Source organism: Ictidomys tridecemlineatus, chromosome 10 (genome assembly GCF_052094955.1).
Source record: "Ictidomys tridecemlineatus isolate mIctTri1 chromosome 10, mIctTri1.hap1, whole genome shotgun sequence".
In the NCBI taxonomy this organism is placed as follows: Eukaryota; Metazoa; Chordata; class Mammalia; order Rodentia; family Sciuridae; genus Ictidomys; species Ictidomys tridecemlineatus.
The window spans coordinates 37,483,372-37,507,388 of NC_135486.1; the positions used below are offsets into that span (position 1 = coordinate 37,483,372).

The window sequence follows — 24,017 nt, forward strand, 5'->3', positions numbered from 1 at the left end:
CAAGGCCAGAGTGTGCCCCTCCAGCCCTCAAGTCAGGCATTTGAGAGTACCCAAGGCATGGCTACATAATACCCCTCCAGAGAGTGATAATGCTCCACCCATGTCCCCTGGGAATGAGTGCTGTGATCAGAGAAAGAGAAACAAAACCTGCAGAACTCCAGACTGAGCCGGGATGGGCAGTGAAGTCCCAACAAAGGAGCAGAGAAGCTGCTACCTGTTGAGTCTGTTTGGCTTATAAATAAACCCAAAGGGCCAAAGCTGGCAAATGCCTACTGGCTGTTGAAGCTGAGATCCTCTCCTCTGACCCACCCAGGAACTATGTTCCCAGGGCCGTGGGTAATGAAGTCATGAGTCGGAGAGAAGAGGCAGCAGCTGTGAGGGGGAGTACCTCTTCCTTCATCAGTGCCTGGTCTGACTCCAGGGAGCAGAGGGGGCAGGGCACAGAATTTTTGATGCTCAGAAACCAGCTCATCCAATTCCACTCCCAACTCAACAAAGCTACCAGCGATTCCTAGGAGAATAAACAAATTTACAGAAGGTAGGTAGAAGAGAGTAGGATAGAGAGGCACAGGAAGGAAGAGGGGATTAGGGTTTGGGTACTATGTGGACAGCAGGCAAGGCCATGTGGAGGGATATCAAAGGTGGCCTCTTGTTCCCTGGGGACTTTGGGTTACTGCTTTTGCATGTTTGTTTTATTTCTCTGTTGTTTAGAGGAGCTTTATGAGGTATAATCCATGTGCTTACTGGTTTAGAAGGCACAACCTGCATCCGGGCTTAGGAAAGCAAACTTGACAACAGACAACCCTGAAAGGGAGGTGACCCTAAAAAGTGTGGTAACTCTCATCTCCAAGAGATGTTAATTCAGATGCTCTGAAGTGGGTCGATAGTGGGCATGTGGAGATGCTCAGCCAATACTGATTTGACTTGATCTGCACCTGAGAGTCAGGGCCCAGACCCGGCCATGGGGTAGTAGACCTCAGTGGAACAACATCAGGATGGCATGATGGAGGAGTTCGGGTAGGCTTCCCTCCTAAAACACACAAGGTCTGGGCCCACAAGTTGGTTGCTAAGGGCTAAGATGGGAGCAGTGGGTGTCAGTCCCAGGCCTGATCACTTCCTGAGGGGGCATTTTTATCCCTCCAGGTCAGGAGAAGTATCATTCTATTTTAGTAACAACTTAGGCCAAGAGGCCCACTTTCCTTTTAGATTAGTAGGAAAGAAGGGGAAATTAATTTCTCTAAAAGTCTAGAAAATAAACACACCTGCTATTCAAGAGGCTATCAATTTATTATTATTTTTATCAATTGTTTATAAAGTTCCTCTGACTTAGAGAATAGTGAGATGTTTAGTCGAGGAAGAAGGGGGCAGTGCACTTTACAGAGGTGGGACATAGGCTAGGAGCAGGAAATTGCTTTTGTTAGATTTTTATGAGTTCCTTAAGGATTAAGCACAGGAGTCCTGACTCCCAGTGTTTGGAAACCACTTCATCCTCAGTTTTCAACCCACAGGATAGAGCCCTGTGCTATTTCTGCCCCCTGATTTGGGAAGATAGTCATTTTTCTGCCCATCTTCTGGCTCCTCCCTCTTGGCATTTGGCAGATCCAGGCAGCTATTCAAGGAACTGGAAGCCAAGCACAACAGGTGCTTCAGAGGTCATCATGATCAGCCCAGACCCCAGGCCCTCCCCTGCCTTGGCCCGGTGGGCTGAGAGCTATGAGGCCAAGTGTGAGCGCCGGCAGGAGACCCGTGAAAGTCGCCGCTGTCGCCCCAACGTGACTACTTGCCGCCAGGTGGGGAAGGCACTAAGGACCCAGCACAGAGAGCAGCTCCAGAGAGCTCGACAACTGCAGTTCTTCAGGAGGAGGAACCTGGAAGTGGAAGAGAAAGGCCAGGCTCAGCGTCCCTGGGCCAGGGAGCAAGTTCCGTCCAGCAAGAAAGGCCAGGCAGCTGTCCTCAGGAAGGCCTTGTCTGCTAACGGGATCTCTTTTCCAGGACAGCAGGTGGGCCATGTCCACGGACACACTGCTTTGTGGGGCTAGGGGTCATACCAAGGGGTGGGATTTAAACTAAATCCCTTCTTCTCTAGTCATAAAGTCAAGTCTCCATTAGCCACTTACTCATTCAGAGATTTAGTTTTAGTGCTTTTGTTTCACATTTAGCTCTTTTTTGTTTCACATTTGCCTTTGAGGAGAGAGAAAATAAATTTTTAGACAATTTCATAGCCATTACCTAGTATCAGCTCAAATTTCAGCCATCTGTACTTATCTTCCACATATGTGGAATCTATACATATTTTCTACAGCTACCTTACAGCATTCATTCATCCATTTTTTTCATCAGAGATTCCCTAAATGCCTACTATATGCCAGATACCCATGCCCGTCCTCTTGATACCCTCTCCCAAAATACACACACACACACACACACACACACACACACACACACACACACACACATATCCTCTATTCTGTGAGGCTTTTGCCCAACTCATCTTTTTCTCTTGCAACATGACAAGTCTATTAAATTCACTAAACTAAGGCCTCACTCATCTAGTCCAGGAAGCCTTCTCTAGCTTCTCCAGGCTACCTCTGCTCTCTGTGGGTCTGAGAGGTTATAAATCCTCTACGATTACATAACTCACAGAGAGTCCATTCCTCTGTCCCAGAAAAGAGCAGTGCTGGCAAAAAACCAGGGTCTGTTGAGATGACCTCAGCCATCAAACCATCTCTGTCTTCCTACCTATGTTGTGCACACATTGATAGGAGGAACGGGTCCACTGTGTTTCCTGGAAATGCCTGGCATGGTTATTTCAGAGAAATAATTCTAGAGCCCAGTAGCCAAAGAGAAACAACTACCTTTTCTAAGTCAAGAAGGTTTCTGAATACTTTGGGGGAAGAAAAATATGAGGACAGAAAATACAATTATCTATAGAATTCCACCTCTAAGGCTGGATGTAGCAGCACATGCCTGTAATCCCAGCAACTTGAGAGACTGAGGCAGGAGGATTGCAAGTTCAAAACCAGCCTCAATGACTTAGTGAGGCCCTAAGCAACTTAGCAAGACCCTGTCTCAAAATGAAAAATAAAAAAGCCTGGGGATGTGGCTCAGTGGCTCTGGTTTCAATCCCCAAACACCAAAAAAAAAAAAAAAAAAAAAAGAATTCTACCTCCACCTATCAATTTTTAAATGTTTTATTGAGATTGAATTTGTTACATGACTTTTCTTAGCTCTTTTTATTTTATACTGCTGTGGTTGCTTGGTTTTGTTTTCGTTTTGAGGAGTACTTTTTGAGACAGGATCTCCCTATGTTGCCCAAGCTGGTCTCAAACTCTTAGGCTCAGTGATCCTTCCACCTCAGCCTCCCAAGTAGCTGGGACTACATGTGTGAACCACTTCACCCAGCTTCTTGTCTTTTTTGTGTTTTACTATCGATATCAACTTTTTTAGTTTTGAGGGAAAAAAAAATACAAAAATAGGAGACTAAATTGTGACTACAACTGCTGCACTCCTTCCTTCAACTCCCAACTTTACCTTCCCTTCACACCTCAGCAATTCCACAGCTATGACTCACAGGAAGAAATCCATCTCTAGAAACTCACTATATAGACAGGAGACTGATACATAGAAAAGGCAGGATCTGAAACCACATGTCTCCCTCCCCATTCAGTCCAGTTCTCTTTCCACATCACCACACTGGCTGTTGTAAATGGCTGAAACCAGTGATTGGTTGGAGACAATTGCAGCTCCCCATTTGCCTTTCCTGGAGAGGCTACTATCCATAATTATCTCCCCAAGACTCCACCTCCTAATGCCAGCACATTAGGAAATAGAATTTCAACATGAATTTTAGGCCACCTTCAGTCTACCACAGACACAATCATTGGCTCCTCTTTCTACAATCATCTGGAGAATCTTTTCCTAAGAAGCTCTAAAAAGTGGTTTTCAGCAGCCTTTACTTGTTTTTTCAGGTGACAGGGACCAACACCAATGTCTTTCCAACCCCACATCACCCTCTCTCAAGTGTCCAGAGGGTTGGGGCTGACCACCACTCCTCACAGGCAAGGGCCTTTCTACCACAAGACTCTCCCATCAAGAAACCTCACAAACACCATCGTGGTAAGACAAAGCTCCCTCACTCAATGACAGAGCACAGAATTCTGCCCCAGCAGTTCAGGTCATCAGCAGTGAAAAATCCTTTTCCCTCCCCACGTCCTTCACTTCCTCCCAGTGGATTCTCAATCACCTTCTCTTCCATCTCTCAGGTACTCAGACAAAGACAGAAGAGACACAGCCAACAATTAAGAATGACGCCAGTCAGCAGACCAGGTGAGTTCCTTTCATGTTCCTGGCCCTTCTCATTGTATCATCACGTGGCACACAGCAAAGAGAGAGAGAGAGAGAAAGAGAGATATGCTGGCCCCCATCAAATTTCATTTTCTCTTCTCTTCTAAACTTTACTTGAATACCTTCACCCGGTAAAGTGAAGAAAGAACACAACAAATATCCATGTCTACCTTAATTTAAAAAGAAGGGCCACAACACCTTAGGAGACTCAGGCAGGAGGATTGTGAGTTCAAAGCCAGCCTCAGCAACTCAGGGAGGCCCTAAGCAACTCAGCGAGACCCTGTCTCTAAATGAAAATTTAAAAAGGGCTGGGGGTGTGGCTCAGTGGTTAAGCGCTCTTGGGTTGAATTCCCAGTATCAAAAAAAAAAAAAAAAAAAAAAAGAAGGGACCTTTCCCTGCTCTATTGGCTCTTTGGAAGGGAGCCCAGAAGGAATCAACTCACTGCCTCCTGTCTTGCTTCTTTGGTCCATTGTCATTTTTTTTTTTTTCTCTTCTCTTCTCTTCTCAGTTATGGAGTCGCAGTTCTGGATAAGGTAAGCACATCCTCATCTTGAAGGGGTTGAATCAGATGGTATCTAAGTTCTGACACTCTGGTATTCCATGATAAACTAAGAGGGGTGGAGGTTGGCAATGGAGTAATTAGCATAGACATAGTGGGCCTCTGTGAGACCCAGTGAAGAAGAGGTTAGCTCCACACAAGCCAGCCCAGATTTTGGTTCTATGATCCATGGTTTCAAGGGACTTTCTTTTTCTTTCTCTCCAGGAAATCATCCAACTTTCTGAGTACCTCAAAGTAAGTGGCATGTGACCTCTCTGCTAAGCTTCTCCATCTACTACTCTCTCTCCTGGTTAATCTTATTTCGTGCATTTTTGCCCCCAACCCCAGGAGGCCCTACAAAGGGAATTGGTCCTAAAGCAGAAAATGGTGATTCTCCAAGACCTGCTATCTACCCTGATTCGGGCCTCTGACAGCTCTTGGAAGGTAAGGGAATAAAAATCCTTGTTTTGAAAGAGTTCATGTGGGCATCTATGTGAGCCCATCTTATTTTTCTTTCCAAATCATCCTGCAAAAGAAGGAATGGTCTCACTGTTCAGGAGTAAACTAAGAAAAGGCAGAAAGTGGAGGATATAGTATTCAGACCTAGAAGTCAAGCAGGTCACAGTAATTAATGATATGGGTCTTCAACTGAAGGTCATGCTGCTATATTCACTGGGAAGACTTGGGACCAAAAATAGCAAGAAGGTCCATTTTTTTAATTTGTAGGAAGAACATAAGGAAGTTCCCAGTATAGCTTGTATTACTGAATATGGTAAATATCAAACGGTTTTTATAGGGGATCCACACAAATATTCATTCAAGCCAGCCTGCATCCACTACTCAGCATAGATATGAATATCAGAATGGGATGGGACCTTGGAGATGATCTAGCTTAATCTTATTTTTCCATGAGGAAATTGGGTCTCAGAGAGGCCAAGTGATTTGTCCAAAGTCACACAGCTAGTTAGTAACAGAACTGGAACTAAAGTTCTGGCCTCTAACTTTAATCCATTCATTCTACAGATATTCATAGATCATGTTTTTCCTAGTGAGGACTGGACTAGCAGTGAACATCCTAAGATTCTTTAGGCAAGGCTCCTGCTTTTAGAAAGCTCATGGTTTTCTATGAGAGGCAAATGCATAAACAATACAAAGATATGAGAAATAGCCAGGCACAATGGCACATGCTGTAATCCCAGAGACATGGGAGACTAAGGCAGAAGAATCACAAGTTCCAGGCCAATTTCAGCAACTTAGCAAGACGCTGTATGGAAATTAAAAAAAAAAAAAATTGGTTGGCAATGTAGCTCAGTGGTAGAATATCTCTGAATTCAACCCCAGTACCTCAAAAAAATGAAATATATTTAAAAATATTAATTTTAAAATAATAATAGTAAACCATTGCATGCTAACTTAAACTACAGATTCTTTATTTAAAAAACATGTTTTCAAAAAACAAAAAAATAAGAGTGGCATTGCTTTACACTTTTGTAAACCCTTTTAATGTCTAGCTGAACAAAAGACAGCTAAATTTTCTTATTTGCTTCTAAATTCAATTTGTTGGAATACATTATTTTGATTGAAGTATATGGAAAATATTTAGACTCACACAGACATTTCATTGGAAAAAGATCCCTTGCTCATCCCTTGAAAGGATCTCAAAGATTCCCATGGTCCTCCGACTTCATTCTGAAATCTGTATATTGAGGGAATAATAAAGCGTTCAATGCCACCAGAGTATAAAACACTATGGACAGTGAGACAGAAAGGAGCCCTCACAAGCCTCCAGGAACCTCACCCTACCAGGAAGATGGCTTTCATCTCCACAGAGAAAATATCAGGAGGGTGTAGGACATAGCTAAGAAGTTTGCAGTGATACAAAATACTTCCTAAGCTCAGCCCTTCCTCCTCATGTCACTCATCAAACCAGGATCTGGGAGTCTATGACCAGAGCTCCTGCTTGCTAAGGAAATAATTTTCATTGCAGAATAGGAGCCTGGGGCAGACAGCTGTGCGTGCCAGGTGGTTTCCAGTGCTGACCTAAATTAAGATCATCTCACTCATTTGTGCAACAGACATTTGATAAGTTCCTACTCTGTGCTGGGCTCTGGGTTTCAGGAACAAAAGAAGTCAAGTCCTTGCTCTTAAGGAGCTCAGAGTCTAGCCAGGAAGAGGCAAACATAATAAGTAACTCCAAAATAGTGTGACTAGGCTGCAACAGCAGTATTTACAACATGATATAGAGGAAAAAATAATTATTCTATCAGAATAAATTTCCCACACAGCAAAAAGAATAGCTCGGCTGAGTCCTAATGGATGAGTAGGAGTTCACCAGTACAGAATAGAGTGCAGATAGGGAAAAAAGCAGAAAGAAAAAGGGTGCATAAGATAAAGGAATCAGGGGCTGGGGTTGTGGCTCAGTGGCAGAGCACTTGCCTAGCATGTGTGAGGCACCGGGTTTGATCCTCAGCACCACATATAAATAAATAAAAAATAAAGGTACATCAACAACTAAAAAATATTTTGTAAAAAAAGATAAAGGAATGGAAGAGCATTGGGTGTGGCTAAAATGAAGGGATAATATCAGAGCAGTACCAAAGAAAGGACCTTAAGCAGGTTTCTAGAATTATTACTGTTGAACAGTATTATGTATGGACCCCTTTTTAAAGGAAAGATATATACATATCTAGATTCAGGCTGCATGTCTCTGTGTGTTATCTCAGAGATCTATGAAAATGCCTACTACCACTAGTTTGAGAAATACTGTTACAGGCAAGAAGCAGGGTAGCAATGTAACTATATCTTATTTGGGTTTAAAGTCCTACACCGAACAGTGTCTATCCAAACTTAGAAGGAACTTCATCTCTATCTGTGGAACTGAATTGAAAGTGAATGATAAGTTCTGTGTTCAACAGATTATCTGACAAGGACCTGGCTCTGGATGTGGGTGGTGGGGATGGAGATTTGTAAAAGCACAGGTAAGTCACACTTAAGAGTTTGAATTAGAGAAAGTTTGATGGGAATGGGGAAGATACATTAAGAAACATTTCTGACATAGACTCCGAGGGGGGACTTTAACTCCTTGCTACAGCCCAAGAGCAGAAGTTCCTCTGGCTGTGGTTTTCTCCTTTCCTTCTTCCCACCCCTCCCAATCTTCACCTTCTCTTCTCCGTCCCCACCCCCAAGCCTGAAGCTTCCTGTTTTTAAGAAAAACAGTCTTGGGCTGTTCAATTGAAGGCTTTTGCTCTCCCCAAAACAAGATAATTCAGTTCTCTATCCATCCCATGACAGCTTCAACTTCAGTGAAAGGATAGTACCAGTCTAGTATTTGAAGAAAATAATTGGATGAATGTGTCCAGAACTGGGACTCTGACATCCAGCCCAGTACACACTTTATTTTTTTCCATTTGGCCTCCGTGATTTGAATCTCCAACTTCACATGCAGAGAAGCTCACAGAAAATTCTCTATTAGGACCCTAAGAATCAGCACCTTTGTCTGCCTCCACCTCCAAGCTGATTCTGAGCCTTTGGGATACCACAGTCTTGAAGTGTAGCTGAGAACACTGAGCTGAACCTTGAGAGCAGAAGCAGATCAGCCAGTAGAGAAAGTTCAACTTTGGGAAATATAAAAAAATGAAAGCAGGGAACTCTTGCATTTTAAGATCTGCAAAATAGAACCCAGAGCAGTGGTGCATGTCTGGAATTCCAGCAATGTGGGAGGCTGAGGCAAGAGGATCACAAGTTCAAGGCTAGTCTCATCAATTTAGCAAGAGCCTCAGCATTTAGCAAGACCCAATCTCAAAATAAAAAAAAAAAAATTTTAAAATTAAAGAACTGGGATGTAACTCAGTGGTAAAGTGCCCCAGGGCTCAATCCCCAGTATCAGAAATAAAACAAAAATAATAAAAGATCTGCAAGGTTAGCCAAGTGTGGTGGCACATGCCTGTCTATAATCCCAGCCTCTCGGGAAACTGAGGCAAGAAGATCACCAGTTCAAAGCCAGTCCCCAGTAACTTAGCAAAGTCCTAAGCAACTTAGCAAATCCCTAAGCAACTTAGCAAGACCCCATCTCAAAATAAAAAATAAAAGCGTTGTGGATGTGGTTAAGTACCCCAGGTTCAATCCCTGATACCAAAAAATAAATAAAGAAAGAAAGAAAGAAAGAAGAAGAAGAAGAAGAAGAAGAAGAAGAAGAAAAAGAAAAAGAAAGACATCTACAAAGTGGAATCAAGATCTTAAGATCTTAAGATGACAGCACATCAGGGGATTGGCTACAAGCCCCAAGCGAGCTCTGCTAAAGCAGACAGATGAACGTGGGCTGGTACTTTTGTGGTGAGGTGGTGTTGTTTCTGAGGAACAGATCAGAGGCAGGGGAAAACCAAGCACAAGCAGAAGCAGAAGCCCTCAGACCAGCACCAGGTGTGTATGGCCTCTACCTTGCTCCCTTTTCTACTGGGGGGGGGGGGGGGGCTGGCGGGTAACTGTGCCCTCTGAGCCCAGGTCAGCAATGGGCCTGTAAGAAATGCTTCTTCCCACATACTGTAATAGTGGGCTTCAATGTGAGGAGAACTGGGGCTCAGACCAAGAAACTTACATGGTCCATTTGCAACAACTTGGCTGCAACTTTCCTGCCTGCCTTGGGGAGTCTGGGAAGGCAGAATTGTAGACAAGAGATTTTGGTCAAGCCCTGGACTTGGGTGGCCCTTCATCCCCACTGAAGGGGCTCTCATGAACTGTTTTGTATTGCAACATGAATGGAAAAGTAATTTGGTGTTGGGCTAAACTGCAAAAACAGTTGCAAGAGACGAAATATTGATTTAAAGCCATACTGTGGGACCGGGAGAAAGGAACTACCCAAAAAGGAGACTGGAAATTTTAGGAATACTGCCTTGGGCCTGTTTTCTTCCCAAACTATCAAAGGTAATCCTTAAACTTGGTGGGTTTGGTGACATTCTACAGAGTAAGAGTGTAGGCAATAAAAATGCACAGAGTTAGAAGATCTTAAACAGGGGAGTAGGGTATGCAGACAGTTGATTTCAGGGCCTGTGGATTTTCAATGCACAGGCCACTTTGGAGAATGAGGCTATTTTACCAGTTACTCCAAGACCCAAAGAGTAGAAGTGTTCATCCATCTCTTTTATCTGTCCCAAAGCCCTGTGGTTATTGTAGATGCCAAATCCCTGACTCTTGGCTCTTTCTCTCATGAGACATTGGGAAAAACATTAATAGCAGGAGGCACTTTAAAAAATTATTTTTGGCAATGTTTTTTGCTTTTGCAAGGCCCAGCTGAGTAACACAGGAAGCAGAAAGGGTGGGGGCACCCCCTGGCCCCAATGGTTAGAAGAATCAGCCAAACAAGATCAAAACAGGAGCTGTGAGATATCACTTCCTGCCTCCCCCAAGGCACCCTGACACTCATCCAGGGTGGCAGACCTCATAACAGAAATCCTGTCTTGGGCCCTAGACCATTATAAACTGGAAACACTATGAGGTTTCCAGGGAAACATCCAAGCTGTCTAATTGAAATGGACCACAGCATCCCAGACCTGAAGAGAAGTGGAATTTGAAGACCCCTCAAGTGTCCCCCAGGGCATGGATGGAAAAAATCAGAAAAAGAATATGGAAACCAGTTACCTCTGAAGAGGCCAATGATATACTTTCTCCGGAAAACTTGCCATCACTGATGGTACTCCCCACCCCCCTGGACAGATATACCTGAACTAAAACTAGTCTAGAAGAACAAAACTGCAACCTGGAAAAAAAGTCACAAGCCTACAAAGCAACAAGGAAATCATTAACTACTCTGCTAAAATGCTAACAAACTGAAAAACAGAATGGCCCTTTCTGCCCACTTTCTCCACTCCCAGCCTTGAGATCAGAATCCCCCTTGGAATGTCCAAAGTGCCATTAGATGCCTAGTATGCAGAAGGCCCTGGGTTCAATTTCTATCACCACCAAAAAGAAAGAGAGACAGAGAAGGAGAGGGAGAGACAGAGGCAGAGGCAGAGGCAGAGGCAGAGGAAGAGGCAGAGGCAGAGGCAGAGGCAGAGGGAGACAGACAGGACAGGGAGAGGGAGATAAGTAAATAAACAAATACATAAATAAATGCCATAAGACCGACCCAGCTTGTCAAGAAATAGAATGTGACTTTCTGGGAAGTACTCGTACCTTGCCCTGCCCCCATCCTGTTTTAATCTCTCTCCCTCCATTTCTTGCTTTCTTAAAGAATCTCTCATTCTGAGTCATAGGTATGTGTGTACGTGTGTGCTATAGAGAGTGCATTAGTACAGCCAGCTCTACCTATTTGCAGCTTCCATGTCCTCAGATTCAACTGACCTCAGATCAAAACTAATTGAAAAAAAAAAATCCAGAAACTTTTTCTTGTCTTTCTTGTCAGTATTCCCTAAACAATACAGCAGTAATAACTATTTACATAGCTTTTACATTATAAGCAATATAGAGATGATTTTAAGTATATGGGAGGATTGCACAAGTTATATGAAAATATTACACCATTTTACATAAGGGACTTGACTATCTGTGGATTTTGGCATCCCAGAGGGAGGAGGAAACATGAAACCAATCCCCAGTGGACACTAACGAATGATTGTATTTCAAGGATGCCATAACAAAATACTACAGCCTGGGTGGTTTCAACAACAGAAATTCATTTTCTTGCAGTTCTGGAGACTTGTCTGAGATCAAGGTGTCCCCAGAGTTGTTTCTCCTGTGGCCTCTCTCCTCAGTTGCAGATAGCCATCTTCACTCTGTCTTCGCATTATCTTCCTTGATATATCTTGGTGTCCTGATCTCTTTTTATAAAGATACCAGTCATGTTGGATTAGGACCCAACTAATGACCTCATTTTGACTTGATGACTTCTTCAAAGATTCTGTCTGCAAATATGGTCACCTTCTGAGGTACTCAGGGTTAGAACTTAAACATATAAATTTGGGGGAATAAGGAAAAGAACAAAGATTCCTCCTCTAGCCTTACTGGCCTATACTTTATGAGTAAAGTCCAGGTACAAAACTGAGATGAGGTGAGGAGGGAGGTAATGGAAGAAAGGAAGGACAGCTTAGAAACATTCCCTCCAGTGGCCCCCTACTATAATACCCTAAGACCATTTGATGGTGAACCTCAAGGTAAAAGAGGATTTGGGGAACCAGTTTGATGCATCCTGTCCTACCCCAGAGAAAGAGAAGAAGATCTTTTACTTCTCCTTCTTTTTATTTTTATTTTAAAATTTATTTCCATATTGGAGATTGAATCCAGGGGCTATCACTTAGCTACATCTCTAGACTTTTTATTTTTTATTTTGAGATAGGATTTCACTGAGTTCCTGAGGCTAACCTCCAACTTTCAATCCTCTTGCCTTAGCCTCCCAAAGAAGATCCTTTTCTACCCCATTCCTTTGTCATCTGTGCTCCGCCCAAACCTCCTAAAAGAACTCAGTTCCATAAATGTTTGAGTACTGACTATGTGTTAAGCAGTGGGCTAGAAATATTGAGTTAATCTCTTTGCAGACTATATTTTGGCCCCAGTTTATTAATTCCTCTTCCCATTTGCTTCAGGGACAGCTTAATGAGGACAAACTGAAGGGCAAACTAAGGTCCTTGGAAAACCAACTCTATACCTGTACCCAGGTAAGCATTCTGAATGATACTTCCAGCTCATGAATCTAGAATTAAATGAGAAGAATGCTTGAACTTCAATCCTGTTTTCCAGAAATGTTACCAAATAGCGATTAACATATCTATTTTTACCCAGTTCTGGCTTGACCATTTTCAAGTTAGTACCATACTTGGTACCAATTTGCCATATCACTATCTGCACCTTTCTCCCAGTATCTTTCCTTTTACATCCTGTAAAGGAATATCAGCTCTATTGTTAGCTACTGTTCGCTCTATTGTTAGCTCCAGAGGAACCTTGAAAATACCTAAAACTGTAGGGAGAGGCTCAGTAAAAAATAATCACAACACCCCAGCTAACCTTCACAGGTCCCAATCTTTGAACAGATGAGTTGCATGTTATAAAGAAGTTTCATAAAATTATTTTCATTCCAGGGCCAAATTTCTTCTAGTAATAACTTCTGCAAGAAAGTAAGAATGTGACTCTTGGCTTTTCTGTGACATTATTATCCAGTTTCAGGAATCTCTTGATTTGGCCTAATCCCTTTTTTAAAAAATATTTTTAGTTGTAAATGGACACAATGTCTTTGTTTATTTGTTTATTTATTTATTTGGTGCTAAGGTTTGAACCCAGTACCTCACACAGGCTAGGCAAATATATACCACTGATCTATAACCCCAGCCCAATTTGGCCTGATTTAGAATTTGGTAAGGTAGTCTTGGCTGTATAGTTGGGGTCTTCCAGAATAGAGTTTATATAGTCCATAGGTTTTCTGGTCCACAAATTTTGTTTTCTTCAAACTGGCCTGCTTTGTTAGGTTCTTCTAAACTAAATAATGCCAATCAAGCTCCCAAGAGTCTGACATATAACCCAGAATGCCAGCCTATTCATTTTCAATGAGGTTGAAGCTAGCCAGTCACCAGTATGATAAGTCCAATAACTGGAACATCCCCCATATATGAAACAAAAATTCCAAAAATATTAAGACCTATTTTAAATAAAAATTCCAAAGACATAAGACCTATTCATATATAAGCCCAAATTTTCAGGCATTTCCAAAGGTAAATGGAAATGATTCATATTGATCCCTAAATTTTCATTATCTGGACTTCTGTTTCTCCCATGAGTAGTCCAGAATTGACAATGAAAGCTGCCTGTCTTCCACCAAATCATAGCACACAGAAATGAAGAGAACTCACCTCCAGTGAATTTACAAATCTGTCCTTATGTCTTTTTTAATATATTTTTAGTTATAGATGGACACAATACATTTAATCTTATTTATTTATATGTGGCGCTGAGGATCAAACCCAGTGCCTTGCACGTGCTTGGCAAGCACTCTACCACTGAGCCATAATCCCAGCCCCTGTTCTTATGCCTTGTTGTTGATCTTGAAGCCAGGAATAATTTCAATATCTAAATTCACTAATTTTAAAAGCATTAATTGAGTCTACTCTGGATTTCTCAGATCAGAAGCCATAAAGATTTTTTTAAAGAAATAGTAATATGTACCTTGCTTTTAAGGAATTTACAATCCAGTAAGGAAGAAAGATGAACTGATGAATTGAAATAATGAAGGCATACAGAGAATACTATGTAAACATTAAGAAAAGCTACCTGGAGTTGGAGAATGGTGTATGGTTAGTGAAGATTTATCATCAGAACTGATGATACTTGGACTAAATCTTGAGTGTGAGTGAGTTTAGCCAGGAAAAAAAGATGGGTAAGGAGGCTCCAGCCAAAAGAACCTATCTGGGCAATGGCAAAGGCCAAAAAAGCAATGCTCAGGAGATCTGTAAGCAGTTTCCTTTGGGCAGAGATAGCAAGGAGGGAAAGTCTGGATTGGAAGTATGCAAGTCAAGGAGTTTGGACCTGATCATTAGGAGATCAAGGATCCACTAAGAGATTTACACAACAAGTACCATGATCAGACTTGTGTATTAAAAAGAATCCACTAAAAAAGTTCTGAAGAAGGGCAAGACTTGGAGATAGGGAAAGTATTGCATTAACCCATTTAATAGAATTATTAGAATCTGAATTAAGAAAGTTAACAGTAGGAATATAGAGGAGACAGGTATGAACTGTTCAGGAAGTTGACTTGACAAGGCTCAAAGACCAAATAATTCCTCGCAGAAAGAGAAAAATTAAAGAGGACTCCCTGGTTTAGAGTTTGGGAGAGTGGGTAGGTAGGATATTGATCACTGAGCTAAGAAACTCAGGAGAAAAGAGCTGGTAAAGAAATAAAAGTTAGGCCTAGGGCTGTGGCTCAGCGGTAGTACACTTACCTGGCATGTGTGAGGCACAAGGTTCGATTCTCACCACTGCCTATAAATAAATAAAATAAACATCTATCAACAACTAAAATATATTTAAAAAAAAAAAGAAAGAAAGAAATAGGAGTTCTGTTTGGACATGTTGGTTTCCAAAAGCCTGCACAAGGCCTAGGGTACAATGAACAGAAATCCTATGGCACTCACCTCTCAGATCACCTGAGTTGACTCTGTGCTCAGCTCCAACCAAATCACTAGTGTCTCCACCTTAAGGGAAAGACCAATAAATTTTCATTTCTGTATCCCAGTTCAGTATTTGGCACATAGAAGCTCAATGTATAACTGTTGAACTTCATCAAATTTACAGAAATACTCCCCTTGGGGAATGAAAAAGGTGCTAATGGAGATGGAAGACCAGAAAAACAGTTATGAGCAGAAGGCCAAAGAATCACTACAAAAAGTGCTGGAAGAGAAAATGAGTGCAGAGCAGCAACTGCAGAGCACACAGGTGGGGATGCTGCACAGTTCTTGGGACTAGGAATCCGGGGGCAGCTCTACGAAGCCAGGGGCCCAGCTACACAAATTCCTGGAACCTTTTCCTCATAAATACACCTAGAATTTATTAATCTACAATACACAATTGAGGGGGTACAATGTGCTTTTGCAACCTTTCCACCAAGCTGTTGCCTTGGTGCGGGAGGCTTCTACTGAAACCCCCTCCTCTCTGATCTCCCTCAGCGGTCCCTGGCTCTGGCAGAACAGAAATGTGAAGAGTGGAGGAACCAATATGAGTCTCTAAAAGAGGACTGGAGGGCCCTCGGGACCCAACACAGAGAGCTGGAGAGCCAACTTCATGTGCTTCAGTCTAAACTACAGGTAAAGGCACTAGGGGTAAGAAAAGCAGGAAGGTGGAGGAGGGTAGTAGTGAGAAAAGTTGCTCCCAGCTTGGGGACTCCAAGGGCAGCTCAGAGCATCTAGCTTTCAGTTCCTCAGTCATTACTCACTTAGTACCAGACTCCCTGTTTGAGTTCTGAGATAGTTTTGAGTTTAGTAAGAATACCTACACTACTCATGCAAATGAACTAAGTGCTCAACTGGAATGACACTATCCAAATGCACATCTCAACCTCTGTTGTTCTTATCTTCCTGTCAACTACAAGGCAATTCTTAAGATGTTTGAGTTTCTTAAACCTAATTCTTCATGAAAAAAAAAATTGTTCTACCATCCTCAAAACAAACAAACTTAATAGGGCTAGAATGATAAGTAAAAAGAAAGTGAAAATATCTAGAAAAGATATGACTTGCTATGACTTAATTTTGAGATTTATCAAAGTGTTAAGATATGTTCCTTGTGAATACCAGAAGTCTAATGCACTGTTAAAAATGTGAGGAATGGCCGGGCACAGTGGGGCATGCCTTTAATCCCAATATCTCAGGAGGCTGAGGCAGGAGGATAGCGAGTTCAAAGACAGCCTCAGCAATGGGAGGTGCTAAGCAACTCAGTGAGATCCTTTCTCTAAATACAATGCAAAATAGGGCTGGGGATGTGGCTCACACACACTTCCATGTTTTTCCATTACCCTAATACTCCTCTACCTCTAAAATTCTATAATTTTCAGTAATTTTCCTCTTCCATGGGACCTACTTCTATATTGGCCCTTCCCTCCTCCTTTCAGGGAGCAGATAATAGAGACTCACAGATGAACCAAGCCCTGAGACTTCTGGAGAATGAGCACCAGGAACTGCAGGCCAAGATTGAACTCCTGCAAGGGGACAGAGATCTGTGCAACTCAGATACCCAGGACCTTCAAGGTACTCTATTCTTAGAGGCCTTAGGAGCACAGGAACCATGGCTGAGTGAGCTTAGAGAAAGGAAGCTGCGAGGAGAAAAAGCCTCAGCCTTCATTTGTTTGCTTGGCCTTATGATTTCATTTTACCTTGAGGGAAAGGCAGGACTTCTTTAATCATCCAAGATGGAAATTCATTTTACTACACTAGAGGATCTTATTGCATGAGCTCTTTTCTCTCCAGCCCATCCTCTGGGCCAAATGACATCCATTCCTATATTAGTCACAAGTGTCAGAACCACATTCCTAATCTGAAAAGAAAAGGTCAGTTCAAATACAAGGCAGAATTTCCGTGTCTGCTAAAAGGACCAGATAATGTATAAAGAGAGTCCTTAGTCCAACTCAACACTGTTGATGCATACTCCTGGTTGTTGATGGGGTACCTGGTCTACCTTTTGAGAACTGAGGACAATCAGAAGACAGGGCAAATTCCATTTGACACTTATCAGATGCATAGACAAGTCAGCATGAATTATTCCTTTCCATACTCAGGTATTCTGTTCTTTAAGCTGGGTTCTTCTATTTTGGTTTGTACTGTTTCACTTTCAGATAAACTAAAGAGGTCAGAGGAAGAAAAAATTGTCCTGATGACCAGAATACAGCAGTTGCAGAGTAAGTTTCCTTTCTGGATTCTCAAGAAAGCTTTTTGGTGTTCCTTGGGGTCCTGCTCCACAACACTCATTCAGAAGAAGATCTAGGGGCCCAGTCTCTGGCATATCCTCCTATCTCTGTACATTCTATACCTACTTCTTGTTCCGTGGAGTCACTTACATAGCTTTTCACATATTGTCAGGCTCTACTCTTTTTTTCTCCTTTTCTCCTTCCATGCCAATGACAACCACTTGCATTTCTACCATAATTATGGATTATTAAAAGCACTGGGTTTTCTAGTATAGTTCTTTTCTTATGTAGTCTAACTTATTATGTATATGAATGTGCCACTTAAATCTCACTAGGAATGGTTCCAAAAATCAACCACTTATTGATCCATACTAAATGTGAGGATACAATAACAAACAAAACTTACAGCTCCTTCTCTCATATTCTAAAAAAGGTCTACAAACAAGTGTAGTTCAGTGCATGAAAAAATTGAACGTACGTCAAATTACAATAACTGCTATAGAGGCGGGAGCAGACTAAAGGGAAAATAGTCACTATTGTATGTAGGGCCATCTGGGAGACTTTTAATTCCGAGATAATATTTAAGCAGAGACCGGGAAGACAAAGACACAGTAGAAAAGGATGATAAAATTGTAACAAAGTACCACAGATTGAGTGACCTAAACTAAAGAAAAATATTGTTTCACGGTTCAGAAGCTAGACATCCAAAATCAAGAGTCAGTAGAGTTGGTTCCTTCTGAGGGCTGTGTTGGAAAGATCTATTCCAGGCCTCTTTCTTTGGCTTGAAGATGACCATAAGCTTCCTTTTGTCCAAATTTCCTCTTTTTACAACATCAGTTACTCGATCAGTTACTTGGCCTACCTTACCAATCTTATTTTTACCTGTACTCTATCTCCAAGGATGGTTACATTCCGAGGCACTGGGGGTTAGGATTTCAACATATAAATCTGGGAGCACAGAATTCAATTCATAACAGAAAGGCACATTATTAACTAGGTTCTAAGCAAAGGTCTGTAAAGAGGCTCTTTGCAGTAGCACAGACAAGTTTCTTGTGTTTTCCAACAGGTCTGCTTCAGAATCAATCCTTACAGCTTCAAGAACAGGAGAAACTCTTAAAGAAAGGTCAGCAAATTTACTACCACAAATTCTAAGATATTGCTCTTTCCTTGCCTGCTAGAGGCAGGGGGATGGACTATATGATCTCTTGGAGTCCCACTCAGTTCTGGGAGTCTGTTGAGTCAGGGACAGAAGGGAGTCTTTTAAGGACTGATCACTGGCCCTGAGGACACTTTAACTAGTTAGCCTCCTCTCCGGAGAGGTATACACGCTGTGAAAAATAATTTCTACTTTCTCTGAAAACATGTCTATGTTGAAGATTTTAATAAATTGATTTTGAACTCAGGATTTCATGTCAATTCTTACACACTTAATTTTCCAAATCATATCCAACTTCCCAGCCCCAAATCACGTAGCATGCAAGAGTCATCTCGCACTAGTCTGCTGATTAAGCTTCCTGAAAAGAATTCATCATGTATACATGGGGACAATAGCTCCTCACTTATCCATAACACATAGCTTTTTGTTTTCTCCTCATAATCACTGGGTATAATATGAAAGGCAGAAACCATTATGCCCACAGAGGATGAGTAAGAATATAAAGGCCCCTGGTCACACAAATCAAGGACGGAGCTAAGATAATCAAGAAATTCTGACTTCTAGTCCAGTACTCTTTTCACCAAAGCTAAGACTGCAAGGTGCGGAGCAGGTGGCGCATGCCTGTAATCCCAGCAGCTTGGGAGGCTGAGGCAGGAGGATCATGAGTTCAAAGCCAGCCTCAGCAATGGCGAAGCAACTCAGTGAGACCCTATCTCTAAATAAAATACAAAATAGGGCTGGGGATGCGGCTCAGTAGTCAAGTGCCTCTGAGTTCAATCCCTGGTATCCACACAAGACTGCAAGGTGGCTGAAAACCCATCTTTAACCACATTAGATAAATTCTAGGATATGACTATCATTTTCAGGACTTTGAAATGAGGATGTAAGGGAAAAGAAAACCTGCCTCACAAATTAAAACATGTAGCATACAACAAAAAATTTAATAAGTATTCACTAAAAAATATCAGACAGGTCTGGGGATACAAAGTAAAGTAAGATGCCAATCTTGCTCTCAAGGGGCTCAAATTCCAGGTGTCATTCAGGCTAAGCAGGGTTCCATCAGGAGTTCTTTAAGCCAGAGAACTCCATTTCATTCAGTCTAGCCAAAGGTCAGGCCTTTCCTGTTCCCTCCCCTTCCCCTACTCCTAGGAGTCTTACTCAGTGACAGGATCCTTCCTCATAGGTGTGGGCCTATCACTGAGAATCTGGCTGCTTTTTTAGATGAGGCTTTGCCTGTGTGTAGTGCAAAGCCCTCCCACAATGAAGTGGAGCCTGAGAGTGCAGGGAAGGAGAAAGACTGGGATCTCAGAGACCAGCTGCAGAAGACGACTTTGCAATTCCAGGCCAAGGAAAAAGAGGTGAGCCATTAACCTAGGATCATGAGCTCATCTATGTGTGGCACAGAAAACTGCTAGGAACAGCCAGACAGCAGGGATTAAATTGTGTTTAAATTGTGATTGGATGTCCATAGGTCTTCCATTGCCCATGTAAAATGTCTGCTTTTGTACTGACCTGTCAATATTTTCCTTTCCTTATTTATTCCCTACTTAAGGTTTAAACAGTTACCTTTCAGAAAGTCAAACTAAAACATATCTGATAAACATATTTTTGGGGTGTGTGTGTATGTTGCAATGCTAGAGATCAAACCCAGGGCCTCTTGAATAGGCAAGCACTCTACTACTATGCTACACCCTCAACCCACATTTGATAAACATATTAACTTCCCAAACTTTTTCTCACACTGAATATCGTAAAGCCTTACACAGCATCTTTTCAATAGCAAAAGCTTTCCTAAATACATATATACATACATATATATGTATATATACATATGGATATACATATATATCCCTAAAAGCACACATTAGCAATCAGCTCCCAGAAAAGAAACTTATAATACTTTGAAGTCTTTTTTGCTTTAAGAATTTCATTTTTGGGTCTCCCCATTTACAAAGCACTTGTACATACACGGTTGGTCACATAAAACTATTTACAATATATAAAGTGTAATATATTCAGTACAATCAATTTTTTTAAAGGAACACATTCCAGAGAAAAACAAGTGAGACAGTACAAACTAAAATTTCTGAGGAAGGTTGGGAAGGGAGAATAGTTCATTCAAAATGAATGAAGGAGTACCTTACTCAGGACAGTCTCCCCTTCCTGGGTTCTGTCTCAAGATAGAATTGATGATGATGACTCCGATGATATTCTCCCCAGTGCAGAGAACTGCATTCGGAGTTAGACAACCTCAGTGACGAGTACCTCTCCTGCATGCGTAAGCTGCAGCACTGTCGAGAAGAGCTGAACCACAGCCAGCAGCCACCTCCCAGAGTAAGAGGGTCCATCCTCCTGTACAAATGGTGGTGGGATGATTTCTTTTTAGCCAAGTCTTACAGATAAAATTTGCCAGCCCATGTCAATATCTAGTCATCCTGTCTATTCTGCTTGATTTTGTCCATGCTGAAAGTATAGCAGTCATGAAACATGTACTTATGTACTGACTCATGTACATAAGTCCAATTCCATGGAATTCTTGAGGGCTGAGGGGAAGATTTGCTATAGGCTGAGCATCCTTAAGCTGAATGTTCAAAATCAGAAATGCTCTGAATACTCTGCCTATTCTGCTTGATTTAGTCCATGCTGAAAGTACAGCAGTCATGAAACACTGATTCATGCATCCAGGTCCAATTTCTGTGGAACTCTTAAGGCCTGAGGGAAAGATTTGCTATAGGCTGAGCATTTTTAAGCTGAATGTTCAAAAATAGAAATTCTCTGAATACAAAACTTTTTGAGCATTGACATGATGTTCAAAAAGTTTCAGATTTTAGAGTATTTGGTGTTTCAGATTTTTTTTTCATGAGATCTGCTCAACTGGTAAAGTCTAGGCAAATATTACTAAATCTGAACCTCCAAAATTTGAAACACTTCTGGTCCTAAGTATTTCAGGCAAGGGATTCTCAAGCTGGATTAACTCAAGTATGAAAGGATGTTCTTTTAGTCTATTGCCAGCATGATGACAAGGACAGGGAAGGACAACAAAGGTACTAAGGCATATAAAGAGAATAATATTATTTTGCTGAATTATTTTCCACCCTGAATTTTTCACATCAGCATTTAAATGTTTGGCCTCTACTGGACATGATCCCTGGGCCAGGGACCACTAGTAAAGTGGTTTTATCCCAAGAGAGGTGACAGAAAGTGAAACAGTGAAGTAAAAAGCTTTTTCTAGCACCAACCCAAGGTCTTCCCTTAGGCTAGAATAGGAAGGAGTGCTTTTGCCCATATTTTCTCTAAGTGACTTATGGCTGCTTTCTTCTGTCTCCCTTCCCTCCACACAGAAGCAATGTGGTCAGTGGCTCCCCATCCTGACGGTGGTGATTGCTATAGCACTGGCAGTATTCCTGGCCAACAAAGATAACCTGAGAATCTGAATAACTTGTGACAGCTGCCTGGAGTAAAAATCAGCAGCAAACAACTCAATGAAAAACACAGAAGGTTTGGGTACTTTACAGCTTGGGTTTACCCTCCAACTGAATTGGGATTTCTGACTTCAATTTTTTTAGCCTAAATAAATAAACTTTACCTCACCAGACTGTTCCCTGGAATCTTCAGTTTATTCCTAAATAACATATTACAAGTGTGGCACTTAAGCATCCTGGTCTACTCCCCTTAGACCAATTCAGTTGGAGGTACAGAAACATACAGAAAGGACTCAGTCTTCCTTTTCTAAAGACACTATCTACACAGGGTAGGATACCACACACAGGTATACTGCTTGTTCTCTACAACCCTTCTTTTCCCCTTCTGTCTCTTTCCTTCTAACTCTTATCCAGTGAAAAATGAACAGACACATCTGTTAAGTAAAGAAGACCTCCTAGTATAGAAATGGCCAATATGTATTACTAATGCTAGCATCACCACCACCACTACCTATTCCCATTCATGATGTGGCCAGCTGAATACAGCATTCTTCTCTAGGGTCCCCAGGCACTTAAAACCAGCACTTTAAATGATCACTATTCGACACCCCTAACCCAGAGATGAGCACTTACTGAATGCCTTCCACATAGGAGGACAAAAATTAAAGTCAGAGGGCCACAGCCGGCAGTGTGACTATCTCAGAGGAGATGCTGAGGTCAGCAAAGTCATTCTGAGTCCTAAATTGGGCTCTGAGGTTCTTCTCCCAGACATTTAGAGTGTCCCTCAGGGCTGGGAACAAGATTTCTGGGACACTAAAGGAATAGAGCAGGACTGAGGTTTGACCTAGCAGCCATGAGATCCGAGCACTGAACACCCGTAGTGGGGTCAAGGCTAAGCAGTTGTCATCTCCTTGGTTCAGGTGAAAGGTATAAGAGACAGGATAGCCCAGGAGGATCCCAAATAGAGTACAAAGATTCCAGTCTGAGGAATGGAGCATGCTGTGGGAGACTCCTAAGGATAGATCCCTCTGCAGCCCCTTCAAATGTGTGATGATCTCTGTCACGACGTCCTTCAAATCCTTAAGCTGGTCCAGGGAACAGATAGAAGGGTGAGGTTGGGAGCCGGAAACATCCACAAAGGCTATGGTACCAAGCAATACCTGTTCCAAGTGTTGACATACATGTGCAGGGCTGACAATGAGGTTATTTTCTCCAATTTCAAGAATGTGAAGTCCCAGAGTCAGAAAGCCTAGCCCTTGCAGCTCCTTCAGATAATTCTGGAGTGCCAAAGCTCCTGCACTGTTGCAATCATACAGCACAGCAGGTTTCAGCCCCCGGGACACAGCCAGCACTTCTCCAGCCAGGTGAAGGCAGATGGCTCGAGGTGGACCCTTTTTCTTTCCCATGCCCAGGGTCTGCTGAGCAACTGCCACCAGAAATTGAGGGCTCAGTGTTGACATGAGATCTGGAAGTAACATCAAGCTTTGACTCCTTAGCTAGCCACAGTTCCCTTCCTGGGTCGCATCTCAGCTCCAGACACTTGAGGAAGAGCCTGGAAACAAAGTGGTAGCAGGGAATTATTAACACCAGCCAGTCACACACAGGAAACCTACCAAGGGCCTTCCCATTAAGTTTCACAGATTTTTCCAAAAGTTATTTGTCCTTCCCCCTATTTTGGAAGACTCAGCCAAGGCAGACAAGATGGGATCACCAATTCTACCCAATATCCCTTGGTCCCTAATTTGTCTTTCAAACCTTCTAGCTTGATTCCTATTATCACTGACTTCTATTCTAAATTGTACCTATTACCAATTACATCCTCTAAATCTAAACTTAAGGAGATCTAGTCTAAGAAAAGGCAAGAGAGTCTCTGGCAAAACTCCAACACATTTTACCCAAAACTGCCCTTTGGGGACAGAGCTCTGGATTCCAAATGTACTGTTTTGCTGCTAACTTCCCCTTTTCTTCACAAGAACAACTTATTACACTAGAATGTGTAACAACCACCTCATCCTGTGACATAAAAATACTAAGAATTGTAATGTAAATAATAATAATAATAATAATAATAATAGAGCTCATGTAAAAAAAATTTTAAAAAGAAAATGGTAAATTTAAATAAATGAATAAATGGAATCGGCTAGAACTGCATGAGGGTTGTTTTAACTTTTGCTGACCCTGCCTTC

At 41.9% G+C, this 24,017-nt stretch overlaps 2 protein-coding genes across 11 annotated transcripts in view; one reads left to right on the forward strand and one right to left on the reverse strand.

Annotated features, from left to right (window-relative positions):
• Positions 1–24,017, reverse strand: part of C10H1orf74 (chromosome 10 C1orf74 homolog) — a 134,656-nt gene that overhangs the window by 110,335 nt on the left and 304 nt on the right. For 2 of the 10 annotated variants that reach the window (XR_013426524.1, XR_013426527.1), the window contains exons 2-4: positions 20,549–23,383; positions 14,993–15,052; positions 14,801–14,840 (exon numbers count right to left, since the gene is read on the reverse strand). Coding sequence is in view for 1 of the 10 variants with exons in the window: in XM_078022752.1 (XP_077878878.1) it covers positions 22,500–23,309 (810 nt within the window). In the remaining 9 variants the exon portion in view is untranslated. Of the gene's footprint in view, positions 1–1,268; positions 1,869–4,787; positions 14,841–14,992; positions 15,053–20,316; positions 23,384–24,017 lie in introns of those variants that run through there. The other 8 variants (XR_013426526.1, XR_013426525.1, XR_013426523.1 and 5 more) reach the window with 8 other exon arrangements.
• On the forward strand, positions 1,659–22,002 carry Traf3ip3 (TRAF3 interacting protein 3). The gene is made up of 15 exons (XM_005329526.5): positions 1,659–2,000; positions 3,969–4,116; positions 4,263–4,326; positions 4,854–4,878; positions 5,109–5,138; positions 5,232–5,327; positions 12,458–12,529; positions 15,153–15,293; positions 15,524–15,661; positions 16,462–16,597; positions 17,182–17,244; positions 18,320–18,376; positions 19,631–19,767; positions 20,630–20,743; positions 21,751–22,002. Exons 1-15 carry the CDS (start codon positions 1,659–1,661, stop codon positions 21,841–21,843), a joined length of 1,656 nt encoding a protein of 551 aa, XP_005329583.3. The 3' UTR covers positions 21,844–22,002.

Excerpts from the sequence above, each read along its gene's own strand:
- Traf3ip3 (XM_005329526.5), top strand. The coding sequence starts at position 1,659 with ATGATCAGCCCAGACCCCAGGCCCTCCCCTGCCTTGGCCCGGTGGGCT. Across the intron at positions 16,598-17,181 it reads AGATACCCAGGACCTTCAAG|ATAAACTAAAGAGGTCAGAG; the intron begins GTACTCTATTCT and ends TTTCACTTTCAG. Across the intron at positions 19,768-20,629 it reads TCCAGGCCAAGGAAAAAGAG|TGCAGAGAACTGCATTCGGA; the intron begins GTGAGCCATTAA and ends TATTCTCCCCAG.